The sequence below is a fragment of the Arachis duranensis genome, chromosome 2 (assembly GCF_000817695.3).
Source record: "Arachis duranensis cultivar V14167 chromosome 2, aradu.V14167.gnm2.J7QH, whole genome shotgun sequence".
In the NCBI taxonomy this organism is placed as follows: domain Eukaryota; kingdom Viridiplantae; phylum Streptophyta; class Magnoliopsida; order Fabales; family Fabaceae; genus Arachis; species Arachis duranensis.
The window spans coordinates 12,417,804-12,435,598 of NC_029773.3; the positions used below are offsets into that span (position 1 = coordinate 12,417,804).

At 33.0% G+C, this 17,795-nt stretch overlaps 2 protein-coding genes across 6 annotated transcripts; one reads left to right on the forward strand and one right to left on the reverse strand.

The window, feature by feature from the left end:
• Positions 1-1,678: 1,678 nt before the first annotated feature.
• LOC107473600 (pentatricopeptide repeat-containing protein At3g23020) lies at positions 1,679-8,343 on the forward strand. Of its 5 annotated transcripts, none has more exons than XR_008005845.1 (3): positions 1,679-2,121; positions 3,315-4,023; positions 4,648-4,855. XR_008005845.1 is itself a non-coding variant. In XM_052257088.1 (3 exons), exon 3 carries the CDS (start codon positions 5,860-5,862, stop codon positions 8,335-8,337), a length of 2,478 nt encoding a protein of 825 aa, XP_052113048.1. In that variant the 5' UTR covers positions 1,679-2,121; positions 3,315-4,023; positions 5,740-5,859; the 3' UTR covers positions 8,338-8,343. The 5 variants fall into 5 exon arrangements, 4 of the variants coding, with proteins under 4 accessions (XP_052113048.1, XP_052113046.1, XP_052113050.1 ...); XM_052257088.1 differs by lacking the exon at positions 4,648-4,855 and adding an exon at positions 5,740-8,343; XM_052257086.1 differs by lacking the exon at positions 4,648-4,855 and adding an exon at positions 5,822-8,343.
• A 7,577-nt stretch (positions 8,344-15,920) lies between these two features.
• LOC107473602 (LOB domain-containing protein 29-like) lies at positions 15,921-17,463 on the reverse strand. The gene is made up of 2 exons (XM_016093178.3): positions 17,093-17,463; positions 15,921-16,505 (listed from the first exon to the last, which is right to left on the reverse strand). The coding sequence occupies exons 1-2, from the start codon at positions 17,369-17,371 to the stop codon at positions 16,014-16,016; spliced, it is 771 nt and encodes a 256-aa protein (XP_015948664.1). The 5' UTR covers positions 17,372-17,463; the 3' UTR covers positions 15,921-16,013.
• Positions 17,464-17,795: the final 332 nt, after the last annotated feature.

Here is a 17,795-nt window from a genome sequence, read left to right on the forward strand (position 1 = left end):
TTGTCAAGGAAGCTCTAGTTTTATTGTGTCATTTGTGTGTTTAAGATGTAAAAAAACTACAAATCAATATCCTGTAGATTGGATTTTTTTTTGTTTCCACGGTATTCTTTGATCTGACAAGTTAAGGACTAATCCGTCGCGGTACTGAGCTCCATTTAAGAGTTTATCGTTGGCTAATGGGTTGCTGCATGCACCAGGCGAGATTCGAACTCCCGACACTTGCTTAAGCGGACTAGTGAGCTAACTACTAGACCAATCCAAGTTGGTTCCCGTAGATTGGATTTTATTCGTGGTGAAGTGCTCTTTAATTTTGGTAGAGAACACTTTAAAATAAACCAAGTTGGGTTAGTCTAGTGGTTAGCTCACTAATTCGCTTAAGCAAGTGTCGGGGGTTTGAATCCCGCTTTGTGCATGCAGCAATCCATTGGCCAGCGGCAAACCCTTAAATGAAGCTCAGTATCACGGCAGATTAGTTCTTGACTTGTCGGATTGGAGGATATCGTGGAAAAAAAAAACACTTTAAAATAGGTACAAATTGGAGCCTCAAATTAGGTCTTCAATGGCAAAGCCCAATTCCTCATTTGTCAATTCGATTTGACATTGAAGCTAAAGCAGAAAAAGCTATGACGCGGTCCATTATAAAAATGGCTGAAATGGATGATTTTTTTAAAAGTTTTTTGAAAATCAAATTAATTATTGAATAGTTCGAATTACTAATTTATTAATTCAATTATAGTTTAATTAAAATAATTATTTTATAATAAAATAATAAATAAATATATTAAAATATAATTATAATTTAATATAAATATTAAAATATCATCTAAATTAAAATTTAAAAGTCAAAACATCAAAATTTGAAAATAGAATCAGATCGGTCGCTATGAAGCATGGATTCTCTTATGGTGCTAGCGTATCCGTGTCGGACACGAATCCAACACCGATACTCGATGGATACTTCAAACGAGCGTATCGGCGACGTGTTTTTTTGCGGTACAAAATTTTGGTGGAGCGGTCACGAATCTGAACGAGTCTGACCCGAATCTTGGTGGAGCGGTCACGAATCCGAACGAGTCCGACTCGATTCAGATGTTCATGAGACGGATCTTTCTACTGGACTGCAAATCTTCAATTGATTTTGTGATTTTATGACCCGATTAACTAATTTTTTCTTTATAATTGATTCATGATGGACTTGGAGGAGAAAAAATTGATACATTTTCTGTTAGCGAGATGACAATAGTAGATTAAAATTTTTTATTTTCTTAATAATTGCATAATTTTAAGTCTTTTTTATACAATTATATTTACTCTTATATTTACAATATGATATTTTATTAATTTAATATATTATTTAAATTTTAATTCACAACGTATCCTAAATGTGTCGTATCCAATTTTTTATAAAAAGAACGTGTCGGCATATCCGTATCGTGTCGTGTCCGTATCGCGTGTCATATCTGTGCTTCCTAGTTCGGTCGGTCAAATCGGTTTAACTGAAAACCGACAAAGAAAACGGTCTAATTTAGTATACAAATCCTCAAAATAAAAACAGCTCAAGAATCGCTGAACCGGCCGGTTATTGACAGATCGGACCGGATCGGAACCCAGCCGGTTTACAAAACGACCTCGTTTCCTTCCTTGAAAGGGAAAAAGTTGCACGCGTTATCCCCCATTCCCCCCTTCTCCAACTCCTTCCTTCAGCAAACCCTAGCCTCTCCACCAAAGAAAGCAAACCCTAGCCTCCACCATAGTTGTCGCAGTCTGTCGGAGTGAGACACTGCCGCCGGCGTCCATCGCACTCAAGAACTTCTTCTTCGTGCTCTCGGGCCTCTCGCTGGATCCTCCACGTCGGGTGCTCGCATCTCGCCGGTCTCCTCTGTGCTCGGCTGCTCGCACCTCCCTCTGCCAGTGAGTGCTCGAGCTGTGCGTGTTGGTTGCTGCTCGTCGTCCGTGGTTGTCTCTGCTCGATTCTGCCTCCCAGTCTCACTCGAGTCTCGTCTCAGTCACTGGCATCTCGTGGTTCGTCTGTCTCGTCGCCGGCGGCAGAAGCAACTCGTGGGGTTGTCTCTTGCTTCGTTGCCTTCCGTGGGGTGGTCGCCGACTCGCCGTCGACCGTTGGTGAGTCCCTGCACCATCGCTTCCCTGTTCTCTCTTTTTAGATTTCCCTTCTCCCTGTATTTTTGCATGTTGCTGAATTTCTAATCAAATTTGCCTTGTTGCTAATCTAAATGTTGCTGTAAATCGGGACTTTACTTGGATTTGTTAAATTTGTTGCTGTAACTTGAATTTGTTGCTGAATTTGTTGCTTCCCAGTCACAGAATCAGAACAGAATACTCAGTCAGTGCTTGGTTGATTGGTTTTGCTCACTGATTGTATTTGATGATAAATTTAAAATTGATAACTTTTAAATTTTAAATTTGCACTGTCTGTTACTGATTCACTGTTCCTTCAGTACTTTTTGTTGTTGTTAATCATTGTGATGAGCTTTATTAAAATTGGGTTGAAAACTGTTGAATCTTTTTTCAGTTTTCATTGTTCTTAACTTCTGTTCTTATTAAAAAATTTGCAATTGGTGATCTTTTGATTTATTATATGCTTCATGTTTTTAATTTCACTCTGCTTCTAGGCTTTGAAATCAGTTTATGATAACTGTGATGCAATTATTTAGTTGGATAACTGATGTAATTATTGATTCAAGAGATTGAGTTTTTGATTTGCAAGGTGATTTTTGGTTGATTTTTTATTTAATTTGGTAATGGTGTTTATGATTGGGGTTATCTGGTTTTCATTCTTTTTGAATTTGGTAATAGCGTGATTACTTGTTACTGTTTGTAATGTTTGTTGCTGAATGATGATTGTTCTTTCTTGCCTCTGTTTAGTAATGTTTATTGAAATTTTGTACTTTTTCAGTGCATATTTGTATGTGTTATTATTCCTCCTACTTCAAACTGCTTTCTGGTGTGTAACTTGTATACTTCTGCATGATTCTCTTTTGATTCCACACAAAGTTGATGAAAAAAAACTGATTTTGTTATCTGGGATAATCTTATTCTGTTTCTGTCTATGTTTTCTTGCTAATGGAACATTCTAGTCTAGTTGTTTAGTGATCAGAATGTTATTCCTTCTTAGCTTCATGGAATGAAAGAGAAACTACATTGCATTCTCAGAGGAATCAAAAACCATTAATTAATTTATATATTATTCATTTTAGTTTTATGATTCTATCAATTTGGTTGTGTACTTATTCTTATTCAGCATAGGAATTTAAGCATTTTATTTTTCTGATATTTCAAAACTGTGTTTTTCTCAGAGACATTTATAGTTTTATACAGACAAGTGGTTCTGATTTTGGAATCAACTATGGACAAATAGCCAACGATCTTCCCTCTCCATCACGCGTTGCTGTTCTAAAACGATTTTTCCGGTTGAACCATCGGTTGGACTGGTTGGACCAATGAATCAGTGAACCAGTGATTAAAGCAGTTTGATGACCGGTCCGGTTTTCAGAACCTTGCAAAAACCACTATTGGACCATTGAAACCGAACCGAAATCCGATCGATTTCGATTGAGGCCGAAAACGACCCCCGTTTTATTCATAAAATAAAAAAATAAAATAAAATAAAAGAACAAAACGTAGCCCTAATTTTTCCCCTATGCTCAGCAGTCAGCGTCTCCTCCTTCTCCAGGTGTCCTCCCTCACTCTCTCAGCAAAGCAAAATCCTCTCATCTGCTCCGTCCAGCCACCGCCTCGTCACTGCCGCAGTCGCATCTGCTCGAAGCCGACGTCCCCACTACAACTTGTCTCGCGTGGTTCTTCCGTCGCGCCGCCGGTGTTCCACCGCGCTCCACCCCTTCTCTTCTCCAGTTCCGCGGCGCTCCACCCTCCTCTGCTCCAAAATCCCTCTCCCTCATATTCTGCTTGTTCTCGGCATTGTAAACATAAGACTGCCGCCAGCTTCTGCACGTCACATTCTTCCTCCTTCTCCTTCATACACTGCTCGTTCGAAGACCACCCAAGGTTAGTCCCAATTTTTCTTGCTTTTTTTTAATCTGTTGTTTATAAAAAAATGTGATTTGGTTAATTTATTTTTTAATGTGTTCAGAATGATTTAGATAAAAACAATTAGTTAATTTTGTGTGTGTTTGTGAGCTCTGGTCTCTTATGATGCTATGTATTTAATGTAATTGACTAATTGCTGGTTATGAATTTATGATGAGACTTGAATTTGCCAATTTGTTAAATGGGAAGCTTGCTAATTACTAATTTAGTTATGCTACTGACTGCTGATTTTGTGAGCATTCGCTAATTTTGAATTTGTTAAATGCAAAGCTTGTTAATTTTTGTGTGTTTGCTATTTAGTTCTACTTTATATGTAACTTCATATCCTGCAAAATTAATCTTCCAATGGTTCCATGAATGACTGAATAATGTCATGAAAATATATCTAACATGATGAGAGAGATTTGAATGATAACAGCAAAATATAATGATGTAATTTGAGTTATGGGTTTGTAGTTTAAAAATTAAAAATTTACACCGAAGACAAAAATGCATCTTATATTTAGGTTTGGAGGATACATGCACCATAGACACAGAGTCACTCGGTTATTAAATGATTTAAGCTTGTCATATATTGTGCAGGGTGGTGCTTTGTGGTTCTATAATTTAACAGAGCTCTCTCAAGATTATTCAGGCTTCATATTTTTTATTCTGATTGCTGGTCTGCACTACATTAATGTTCAGGAATGAATTCTTGATTCATATCCAATGAGTATTTAACCACAGGCTAGTATTATGATTATCTTCTATTGTTTCACTGTTGTCCCTTGCCTATTGAATTGAAGCCATTCACAAAACTTGAAGCATAATTTTTCTACTTTCTTGTTTTAAATTAAGAAGAATAGATTTTTGCGGATTTTGATAATTGGTAACAAACTTTAATATTGGCATTGGATATTTCTTTTGTTATTTGACTTTTGGGTTTGTACTTGGATGAGGTTATAACATTTTCGTTGATGTAGTACTTTTAATTTGGATGACATTTTAATATTTATATTAGACTATGGTTATGTTTTAGTATGTTTATTTATATTTTATTTATTATTTTATTATAAAACGGCTATTTCGGTTGAATCACAGTTGAACCGGTTGAACTAGTAAACCAGTGAACCAGTAGCTAGAGTGGTTGGATGACTGGTTTAGTTTTCAAAACCTTGGATTAGACTCTATAATTATAATTTATTACATATGCAATTTTTCTTCTTTTTTTTTGTGCACATACATGTATTTTTTAGGCAATCGGGTGGAGTAACTATGGTGGATTTTCGGCTCACGCCATGAGCCTCCATAATGTATAATATTTTGTGTTTGAATGAGGACTACTTATCTTCCTATCTTCATGGTAAATATCTCTGTTTTTGGGTGTTGCTCTCAAGTCATTGGCTTTTTGGGTAGAACATGGGTGGTTATAAACTCTAGCCTTTCAATATGCTATCATGGGGGCATCTCTTTGGGAGTTGAATTATTCTTAGTTATGAGAACTTTCTTGTGGATGCTAAACTTTATGTTTTGTTACTTGATGACCATAGTTTTAAGCCCCTGAGTTGATAAACCTGTAATAACATAAGGTGCCTTCTACTGAATGTGTTGCTTCTAAAGTGTCTTTGCATTTGTAGATATTTTGCAAAATCTGATGGTACTCCATTATGATACTTGATTTACCTTGAATTGTAGATATATTTGCAAAATCTGATGGCCAAAGTTTGTGATACTTTCAATGGGGCTTTATTTAAGGATTTAGGATTATTCGTTGCAGGTTTGTTTCACAATTCTCAATAGTTTTGTTCTTGGGAAATGCTTTTGAAGTTTCACCCTTTGTGTTTGAACGATGTAAATGCACTTGCCCCAACTTCAACGTCAACTTCCACCTCAATTCTGCCTGAAAACAACAACTTTGTCCGCATTCTCCATAGCCCCAATTCCACAAAACATGTCATAGAACACCAACACACTCCACCAAAGAGCCTGAATTTGGAACAGGATTTGGGGATTCTAAAGAAAAGGGTTGATAGGTCTGTTGTTTTGCAGCATAACAAGGTGCACATTAGGTGTTTGACGAAATGGGTATGTTATGGTGGACGCATTCCTTCTATTCTTCAGGCTCTGAGTACTGTTCAGGACTTGGATGAGGCTCTCATGCCATGGCAAGAGGCCTTGACCTGCAAGGAAATTAGTATTATTTTGAAGGAACAGGTTTCTTGGGAGAGGGCTCTTCAGATTTTTGAGTGGCTTGAGAAAAGGTGTTGTTATGAGTTGAATGTGATTCATTATAACATTATCTTCAGGGTCCTAGGCGAGGCGCAAAAGTGGTGCCTTGTGGAGAGTTTGTGGGATGAGATGAATGCAAGAGGGGTTGAACCTGTGAATTCCACATATGGAACTTTGATTGATGTTTATGGTAAAGGTGGACAGAGAAAAGACAAAGCACTTGTTTGGCTTAAGAAGATGCGAAGTCAAGGAATGGAACCTGATGAGATCACAATGGGGATTGTTGTTCAGTTGCATAAGAGGAATGGAGAGTACCAGAAAGCTCACGAATTTTTTAGTAAATGGTACTCAACAGGTGAACCTCTGAGACTAAGGAGGAGTAATAATACTTCAAAAGTAGGCCACAATGTGTTATCATATACCAATGTTTGTTTAAGCTCAAGGACATATAATACTTTGATTGACATGTATGGTAAAGCTGGCCAACTTTGGGCAGCGTTTGAAATCTTTGCTAAGATGATCAAACAAGGTGTATCTCTGACCACAGTGACACTTAATACAATGATTCATTTATATGGAAATCATGGATGCCTTGAGAAAGTTAGTTTGCTGTTGCAGAGGATGGTGGAGCTTCGGTGCCTACCTGATGCAAGGACATATAACATACTTATTTCTGTTTATATTAAGCATAATAATATCAATTTGGCAGTGAGGTATTTTGCAATGATGAAAGAGACCTGTCTTGAACCGGACCTTGTTAGTTATCGTACCCTCTTGCATGCATACTCTACAAGGAAAATGGTCCATGAAGCCGAAGAGCACATGCAGGAGATGGATGAGAAGGGTCTTGAGATTGATGAATTCGCCCAATCTGCTGTGACTAGGATGTATGTAGAGTTGCGTATGCTTAAGAAATCATGGTTGTGGTTCAGGAGGTTTCATCTAGCTGGGAGTATTACGTCAGACTGTTATTCCGCCATTATTGATGCATATGGCCAGCAAGGGTATACTTTAGAAGCAGAGAGAGTCTTTAACTGTTGCAAAGAAAGGAAGAAGCTTGGCGTCCTTGTGTTTAATGTGATGATTAAAGCTTACGGGGTTGGAAAATGCTATGATAAAGCATGTCAGTTGTTTGACAGTATGGAAACATATGGTTTTGTTGCAGACAACTGTAGCTACAGTTCTCTCGTACATATCTTGGCCACTGGTGACAGGCCACACATTGCAAAAGCTTATTTGAAAAGAATGCAAGAGGCAGGACTAGTGACTGATTGCATTCCATATGCTGCGGTGATAACAAGCTTTGGAAAGTTAGGCCAATTGGAACAGGCAAAAGGATTATACAAGGAGATGATTGGATATAATGTCCAGCCTGATGTAATTATCTATGGGGTGTTAATCAATGCGTTTGCTGATGCTGGAAGTGTTAAAGAAGCTGTTAGTTATCTTGATGAAATGCAACGGGCAGGTTTTCAAAGAAATCCAACTATAGACAACTCTTTGATGAAGTTGTATACCAAAGTAGGGTACTTGAAAGAAGCACAAGAAACATACAAGTTGCTTCAGTCATCAGAGCAGGGTCCTTCTATATTTTCCTCTAATTGTATGCTTGATCTTTATACTGAACGACTAATGGTTGAACAAGCGATTGAGATATTTGAGAGCTTAAAGCAGAAAGGTGTTGCAAATGAGTTCTCATATGCAATGATGTTACGCATGTATAAGAAAATTGGGAGATTGGACGAAGCCATTCAGATTGCGAAACAAATGAGAAACCTAGGACTCGTCACTGATTTATTAAGTTATAATAACATAATTGGCTTGTATTCTCTTGCTAGGACTCCACAGGAAGCTACCAAGACTTTCAAGGAAATGGCAAAATCCGGAATTCAACCAGATGATTTTACATTCAGCGCTCTTGGACAATGTTTGCTGAATTATGGAGTTTCAAAGCAAGATATTGGAAAGCTAGAAGTAATGGTTAAGAAGGATGCACCAAATGCTTTGCAAGAATGGATGTTGATGCTCTCATCTGTGCTGGGAATAGATGGTTATACATATTAATTGACATGATCAATCATTGATGCACCCTACATCTTCAGTTCCTACAAGGCTCAGTTTATTGCTAGAGCATTCCAATCAAATTATCTGGAATTACACTGGTAATTTCTGTACTTACATATTCATCTGTTGTTTTCCATATCCGCAGTAGTTTCCCATAAAACAATTTATAGTAGTAAACTATTTCAATTTTAAGTTTCTGTTGTTTCAGAGTTACCAAATAAGTGAATATTACCAATTTTATGTGCCCTTGTACTGCGTTAAATTTAACGTGTTTTTTGGAGCTCACAAACAGTTGATGGCTTGAGGCTATTGAAAGTCATAGTTGTTCAAGGAAAAAAATTATTGATCTGGGAGTTCATGAGCAATGATTTTTTTTTTTTTGTGGTCAAGCTGGGGAATCAGGTAATAAGGATTTATTTTCTCTTTAGTGTTCTATCTTTTTATATTAGCTCTGTGTCGTATGTTTAATCTGGCAATGATTTGTTAAACTGTATCAAACAGCAAAAACCGGGGTCATTAATAACTGCTCGAACACTCTTTGGAATGAAGAGCTGAATTTCACTCTGCTAGAAACCTTTGGGGTACCTGAATGAGGTCAGTTTTTCCTGGTATTTATCCGATTTCTAAATGTTTTCATATTTATGTATTATGATATTCATGATTACTTTGAACCCTGAGAAACAAAATTCTTTTCTTGGCATTTGACATGTCCAACCTTTAGATATTTCCTTTTTATATTCTGTTAGAAGCTTGATTAGGGAAACCCTTAATATCTATTAAGCTTTCAACTCCTATAACTGGGCTGCTTTCATGGATAGGAAGATCAAGAATGATCTTGTGAAGGTGAATTACGGGATGGACTTGAGTCTGGGGAGCTTGAATTGAAGATCAAGTTGATCACCCCTGTTGCTTCTCAATATAATGCTGAGATTGCATGAGTCGTTACGATACAAAAAAAGACTATTTTGTCATGTTTTAGTCATGTTTCATGAATTTTTCTGTTGTTTTTTGCGTTTGTGGTGCTCACCTTTTACTCTTTTAATGGGGCGAATCGAGAATGCAAATTGAAGGCTTGTGCTGTCCTTCAATTTTTTCTTGGTTCTTCCTATACCTTCACTCAAGTATTTGATTCAAAATCTGGCCAAAGAATGGTTTCTTTTGTAGCATCATTTGTTCTTCTTTTTCTTAGATATCACTTCTTCAAGTTCACAATATCACTTTGAAAATTGTATTCAGATAAATTACTCCATTAATGTACAAATGTTTTTCAGAGCGACATCTATCATGAACTGGAGGTAGTTTTAATTCTATGTTAATTTGAGATGAGGCTACCACTGGTTCTATTAGTGTCACTAATGTTGCCACTTGTAATATAATGCCTTTTTAGCATTGGTTGGTCTATAGATTTTGATTTTTGGTACTGGATTTGATCCCAATGAATAATGTGCATATCCACTTTGTGAAGATTTTTCTGTTTCCTCTGATTTAGACCATAGTTATGAAAATCGGACTGGACCGGTTGGCTTGGACCAATACCCGTGAACCGGAATCGAACATGGACCATCCGCAAACTGGAAAGCTCGGCTACCTGTTGAACTATGTTGTTCTATCATGATGTATGTCTAATTGTCTATACATTGCGTTTTCATATGTTCATTTTATTAAATGTAGCTCTAACAATTTAACCAGTGAATCATGCAAATTTCATGCAAATTTTTTTGTTGTTTTTTAACACTGAATGTGGATAAAGTTGAGTTCTTTAGTTCAATTAGCAAAATCTGTTCTAATTTTTGTTATAAGTTCTGAAGTCTTTTGAGGATTCATGTGATAAACTGATGAGTCTAAAGAAAGGAAGTTTTATTCCTTGTAAGCCTTCTCAGTTTTTGATGCATGCATCACTCACAATTTTTCAATGAATTTTGTCCTCAATGTTTTTAATTTTTGTTAAAGTTAACCTTGGACGTTTTCAATTGTCTCTAATATTTTTAATACTTAGGGGTAATTTTAACACAAATTAAAAATATAGAGATAAAATTAAATAAAATTAAGAGAAAAAGACAAATAGGTCCTAACTTTTCAAACTTTTGATTTTTCAAACTTTTGACAAATATATCCCTGACAAAATTTAAATACAAAAAAGTTCATGACTTTAACAAACGGAGGACAATTTAGTCCTTTCGTCTATTTGCCTCTCATACACCTAACGGAATTGGCTAACGTGGCTGAAACGGTGTCCAGGTGTCCGTTATGGTGCCACATTGGAAGGGGAAAAAAGTTCGAAGGACAAATAAGTCCTTGACATCATTTTACAAATAAAGTTCGAAGGACAAATAGGTCTTTGAGAATTTTTTTTTTCAAAATTAATAAAAACTCATTTTCTAAATTCTCTCATCTACCTCTCTCCATTTTTATATTTCTCTTTACTATTTTTATTCTATATATAATTATATTTTATATTGGTAATTTGACAAATCAAAAATATGTCATTCGATATTTTTTTACAATTAAAATATTTTAAATGTAAAATTATACACATTAAATTATTTTAAATTTTAGATAACGAATGTTAAAATTAATTACTAATAAAAAATTAAGACTTTTTCATATAAAAATAATAACTAAAAATCTTATTATTTAATTTTTTATCTGCAGATATCTTGGTCTTCTTAGTCAAAAACTTTTGTCAACTTACGACTTTTTTGTAAAAGTAGTTTGATTTTATAAATCTTTTGTGTCATGCATAATTTATACTGTTAGAACAAAGTGAACTATAATTTAAAAAAAAAATTCTAATACATGAATGATGCACAAATGAACTAATGCTAACTTGATGCATAAATGAACTTAACTAAATTTCAAAATACAAGCATAATTTTATCAGAAATTATTTTTAATATGGAAAGAAAATTGGTGTTTTGGTTGAATGTTGACATTTGAAGTGTATTACAGTATTGTGAAAATTATTCAACGCGCCCCACGTGTTGGCTAAGATGCTGCCACGTGTTCAACACGCCCCCACGTGTTGGCCAGAATGATGCCACGTGTTGACTTCCCACAAAAAAATCCACCCATCTCTAATTACACCACATTCTCCCATTTTCAACAAAAACACCAATATTTTTTCCATACAAAAAAAATTAGCCTAATTTTATAAACTAAATTCTCATAATAGAAGTATAATAGAAGTATAATGAAAAAAAAAATTCTCAAGGACCTATTTGTCCTTCGAACTTTATTTGTAAAATGACGTCAAGGACTTATTTGTCCTTCGAACTTTTTTTCCCTTCCAATATAGCACCGTAACGGACACCTGTACATCGTTTCAGCCACGTCAGCCAGTTCCGTTAGGTGTATGAGAGGCAAATAGACGGAAGGACTAAATTGTCCTCCGTTTATTAAAGTCAGGGACTTTTTTGTATTTAAATTTTGTCAAAGATGTATTTGTCAAAAATTTAAAAAGTCAGGACCTATCTGTCTTTTTCCCTAAAATTAAATATAGAAATTTTTGAAAAAGTCACAAACGAAGAACGAAAGTATATTTTACTCTTTTATATACTCATACCAATTAGATATTATTACTATTATTATTATGCACTTGTGGTATTCACCTAGGCCTATAAATTTATAGTTTCCATAGTTTAAAGACATTTCATGAAAAAAAGAGAGAGCGCTTCCCATAATATCTTGTAAAATATAAACCACGTATATTAATTGATTACTGTGTCATAGAAGAAATAATTAAACACCAAATTCTTTAAGGAACACAAGTATTTTGTGTTAGTCCCTTGCAACAAATAAATTTCATTGTAATAAATAAAAAGTTATATTAGTAATACATAGATCATAAGTATTTTATACTGTTATTGGAGTATGGTCTTCAAGTGAGAATTTGAATTTTTACACAAAACACACATTCATAAATCATAATCATATTCATTGAAATGGAATTCCACCGAAAGAGTTCTAAACTGCTTAATTATAAGTTGAGCTAACAACTATTCTTTGGACATTTGTTAAGATGTTCAATGTAAAGTTTCTTTTTTGTATAAAAAAATTGAAGTTTTTAATGCTTTTGTGATACATTTTTTGAAGAAATAAAAATAAAAAACCTTAAAACTTTCTATTATAAATAACCTTAACCAGCATTTTTAGAATATTTATTAGCAAAACTCATTATTGTATAATATAATAGTACCTATTTATTAAAACTAATTATTGTATAATATAATAGTACCTATTTAAAATCACAAAATTTATATTTTATAATATTTTTAACAAGGTATATATTAGCTAAATTTTTCGATAATATATATAACTATTTAATTGATCTAGCATTAAATACTAAAATATATATATATTTTTAACCCCTAGAGCACTTACAATTAATTTTTCCCCCTTAAAGAGAGGGAAGCAAATAAGAGTGAGTGAACATGCATATCTGAAGACAACAAAAATCATATAAAATTGGGGGAATTTAATTTAAAGAAACAGCACATGTGACATCCACCTGAAACACAATTAATTAAAAGATAGCATATTATGGAAACATAGAATAAACCAAATTGCAGATTTTCCTAAGCTATGACACCAAGTAGTTAAGCATATATCACCATATTTGCAATCAGAATTGTCAGTGACAGCATGCAATTAGTGTTCAGAATATCTTCAGCTATGCCTAAATAAGAATAATTAATTAAGTCTAATCTATCTCTGCACTTGGAAATTAAAAGAGCACTTCTATATGTCAGGGATTCACATATAATAAGATGCTAATTATTTAACTAATAACTAACCACCTCCTAATGATTTCTAGCTTATTATTCAAGACATTCAATGGAGTTTGTTTAATTTAATAGGTCTAAAATCTTTCTAAGGAAAAATAGCTTTAAAATGTTGTTTAAATTGACAAATTCTAAGCATGTATGTATAAAACCTATTATGGTATCTTTAAGTAATAAATCTGGAAAAAGGAAAAGTCTAGGAGGCCAGCAATTTTATTGCATTTTGGCCAGCATGTAACCAGCAGAGAAATGTGAGCCATTGGATGAAATCTCACACCAATCTCATACCATCAAATCATCATTGATGGCTAGTTGATGGCTACCAATCACAAATATTGCTGGCCCCTAGCATTGCTCCTGGAAAAAATGGTTGCTTAGAATTATATATATATGGTTACTAGATAAAAATTAAAAATTAAAGCATATGATGAAGTCATCCATGTAACTTTTTCCTTCTATATTCTCCTTATAAAAGATTGTCTCCTTTCCATCAATAATATTTAAGTTGGTATATATAATATAATTCATATTAATGATGGAATAGATATAAAGGTTAGAAATGAAGTATATAGTTTATAGAGACATGAAAAAGCATATAATTATTACATTCTGAGTTGTTGGTCGAGTGATTAACTTACTCATCAACTTAAATAAGTATCGAGAGACTTGAATCTCATTTTATGCATATAATAATCAATTTGCTAGCTGTAAATTCTTAAATGAATCTCCCTACATTAGTTATTAATTTGTCGAATTAAAAAATAGCATGAAAAATAAAAAATATTACATTCTAATCACACCTAAAATCCTAAATTAAAGAAACATGAAATAGAACCATCAAGTGTAATTTTTTCCCTCTATATTAAATTTTGAACCCAATTTTTCAAAAATAAGGAGATGTATATTATTATTTCTCAAACCCTAAAACCCTTTTATTTGGCAATTCAATGCAAAAACAAGTAAAGAAGTGGGATGATGAAGAGAACAACTTTTCAATTATAATAAAACAACAAACTAAATGAGACAGCAAGGACCACCATATGTTAAGGACAAGAAGCTGAAACAAACCAAAAATAAAGAAGAGGAATCCCAATATATTTGATAATTATGGTGAGAAATAATAATGTATAAAGTGTAGTCATGATGATATATATATACAAATTTAACATTTTTCTATTCCTATCAAATATGCACTAGCTAGTATAGTCCACTACTATATATGACTACCTAAAATAAAAAGGATGCTAATAATGAATTATGGAATTGCATGGTAGCTAGACTAATAAAAATAATATTACTGGAACATTCTATATGAAACCTTTTTGATTTGGTCATGGACAACATTCTATTGGACCACACATGCCACTAGTTCCCTAGGTTATATATAACTTTTTTTTTTCAACTAAGTAGTCTATATGTAGTAATAATAATTCTCAAATTATTTTTTTTTTCATTATCAAAACTTACAACAAATATAATGAGATATAAATAACTGTGTGATAAATTATATATAGCATTATTGCACAGGGTTACAATATGATATATAGAGTAATTGCATTGGAATTAAGGGATTGCAGTGTACTTAATAATGTACTATAAAAATAAATTTCAGATATATACTTTTCAACTGTGATTTTTTACTTTTCTGTTCTTTAATTTCTATTAAGATGAGACAGGATTCAATTAAAACAACTTTCTAGGGTTATAGGACTAATTAATTGTGAATCCTAAAATAAAATTTAGTTATAGCAATTTATTAAATTCTTCAAATAAAATGATAAGCAAAATCCCAATAAACCATACAATTGAAAAACGAATATTATAGCTTTGAATTAACATTAAATCTATGCCTTCTTGTACCGGAACTCACCATATATATAGAACAATCTCACTTATGTACCATTTATGTATACTTAAAAATATTGAAGGGATTATAGAAAGTTGATTAGTTTCAAATTCTAGTAGCTTTAGTTTTCACAATGCATTTAAAAACACAATAACTTTGCTATCTAGATGTATGTATTAAAAATGACATCAATAGTTAGAAAATAGCTACTCACTAATATTTCTTGGTGTTCTCTTATCACATAATCAAGTAATTACACATCATGAGTTTTCTGTTTTTCTTATGTAGAGTGCTCAATATTTTAAAACTTGATCATTTCAATTAGTACTCATGGATATATCATAAATTGGAACCAAATTAATTGAAGTGGCTGAATGAAAAAAAAAAAAGAAGCATAATGTTTTATCATTGATCAACCTAGATAGTACCTATAAAATTTCATAAGTCGTAATTTCATATATCTATAAGTAGTAATTAGTAATTTCATATATCTATAAGTAGTAATATGGTATTTTTTTTCCTTTCAAAATTCAGTTAGCTTTGGGATTCCCATCAAGTAATATTCCTCCACATAAACCTGTTTTCTCTAGAAAGGAAGCTAAAAATATATCATTAGTAATTAATAGAGTATATATAACTAGGGAGTCCATTAATATTAGGTCAAATTAGGATCTATATAATTAATATTGTTACCTGCTAAAGGTCCATAAAACAAACCAATTCAAATTTAAAACTAATACAATAACTAAGAACCAGAGTTTCTAGTTATGTATATCATCATCATCATGATCAGAATTACACTATCATTCTACAACTTAATTAACCAAGGACTACACTTAATTAAAGCAGAAACACTACCAAGGGTGTTGCTCCATATATATAATTTTTCCTTTTTTTTTTCAAATAAATATCAACATTTCTAACCTTAATTAGTTCCTAGATTATTTATGGCAACAGAGTAGTAGTGCATGCTTCAAAATAATAATAAGCAATATTCATCAAAATTGATATGATGATAAAGTCTTCAAGATCTTCACCAATATATTCATTTATCTTCTGTAACCAAAGGCCACTGAATGAAGATCATCAACTTCATGAAAAGACCATTTTGTCCCACCATTTGTTTCCATCTCATAGGACATGGAGTTTGAAGAACTCTCTTCAAAGCTAGAGAATGAGTTTGAATTTTCATAGTAACTCCCATTATTATTAATTGGCTTTAGATCCATCATCATCATCATGGAATTATTAACATTGTTGTTGTTGTTGTTTCCATCACTAATACCATTATAAGAAGAATCATTGTTGTTGCACAAATTTGGATGAAGAGATTCAAGGCCACCCAAGTTTGAAGATGAAGAATTTTCCATATTGAACAACCAACTTTGAAGATCTTGAGGAGTAATGAAATTATTGTTGTTGTTATCAGCAATATTAGGTTTATCAAAGTATCTCTCATTATTAGGGTTTCCACCATTCACACAACTTTGTTGTGCTGCTTGTTCCTTTAGATATGCTAGCTGTGCTTGTAAATTCACCACCTATAAATTTATATCCAAACACCAAAAATTAAACTTGCACTTATTAATTTTTAGCCTCATGCATATATAATAAGAAAAATTAAACAAGGTCAAGTAATACTTGATTCAGTTGATTATTATGAATATTTGAAATTAGGTTACAGAAACCACAATTTGCCACACTACTTTAACTAAAAAAAAAAAAACTCTAGTTTTAGTATTTCAAAGGTGTTTCTTTTTTCTCTTATTCAAGTAGAAATTAAAATTTTCATTTCCTTTCATAGTTTATTAAACTACGCTAGGGTTTTCAATTATAAACTAATAAGCACATATTTAGTTACAAGATCAAAATAATAGAATAAAAATTATCATTCATATATATTCAGGCTTAATTAGTCTCTTTTTGATATAATTTTTTGAACTGAATTTTAAATTTTTTAACTCCTTTCAAATGAATAAAAGATATCAAGAAGAGATTAATCAGAGACTAAAATATTTAGTACCCATAAAAAAAATTTATGCTAATTTTATTTTTCAAGAATTTGAATATATCCTAATTCAGTGAACTTGAGAGAGAAGATGAGAGGAAAGATGAAATGAAAACAAACCTGTTGCTGAAGGGCAAATATATGAGAGACACAGCCATAGATAGGATCTTGAAGCCTTGCCTGAGCTTCATACGAAATTGTGACGGCCGCTTCGCAGCGGTCGCCGACCGGAAGATGGGCAAGGAGCTTTGAGACATTGCTTGCACCAAACACTTTGTGAATGGCTGCAAAATGGGTAGCACCTTGTTCATGGCAGAAGTAAGGTGCAAAAACACAACCTCTCACACATTTTCTCCTCAAGAACTTGCAAGCACCACAAGGAGAACCAGAACCTGTCATCTTAATTCACCTTAAAAAAAAAAATTTGATTTTGGGGTTTGAATTTTTTCTATTTTTGTGATGGTGATGAAGATTTTTTTTGGTTGGTTATAGGTATAACTCTTAAGCTTTGTGCAAATCTTAATCATTTCTCACCATCTTTATATACAATTTAGGAAGAGGAAGGGATTCATTATTATAAGGAATAATTAATTTCATTAGGTTCCCTTATTGGCCTACAGTTGTACATTATTTTTCTTATTTCCCCTAATATATAAATAAGAAAAAACTATCATCACTCCGTTATGAATTTTAATTTGTGTGGCAAAATAAAAATTTATAATTATAAAGAAAATTAGAGATTCCATTCAACATGCTTATACGACAAATGAGCTAGCATTAACCAAACCCATTTTGTTTGATGATTGGATCTATCTGCTCTTGT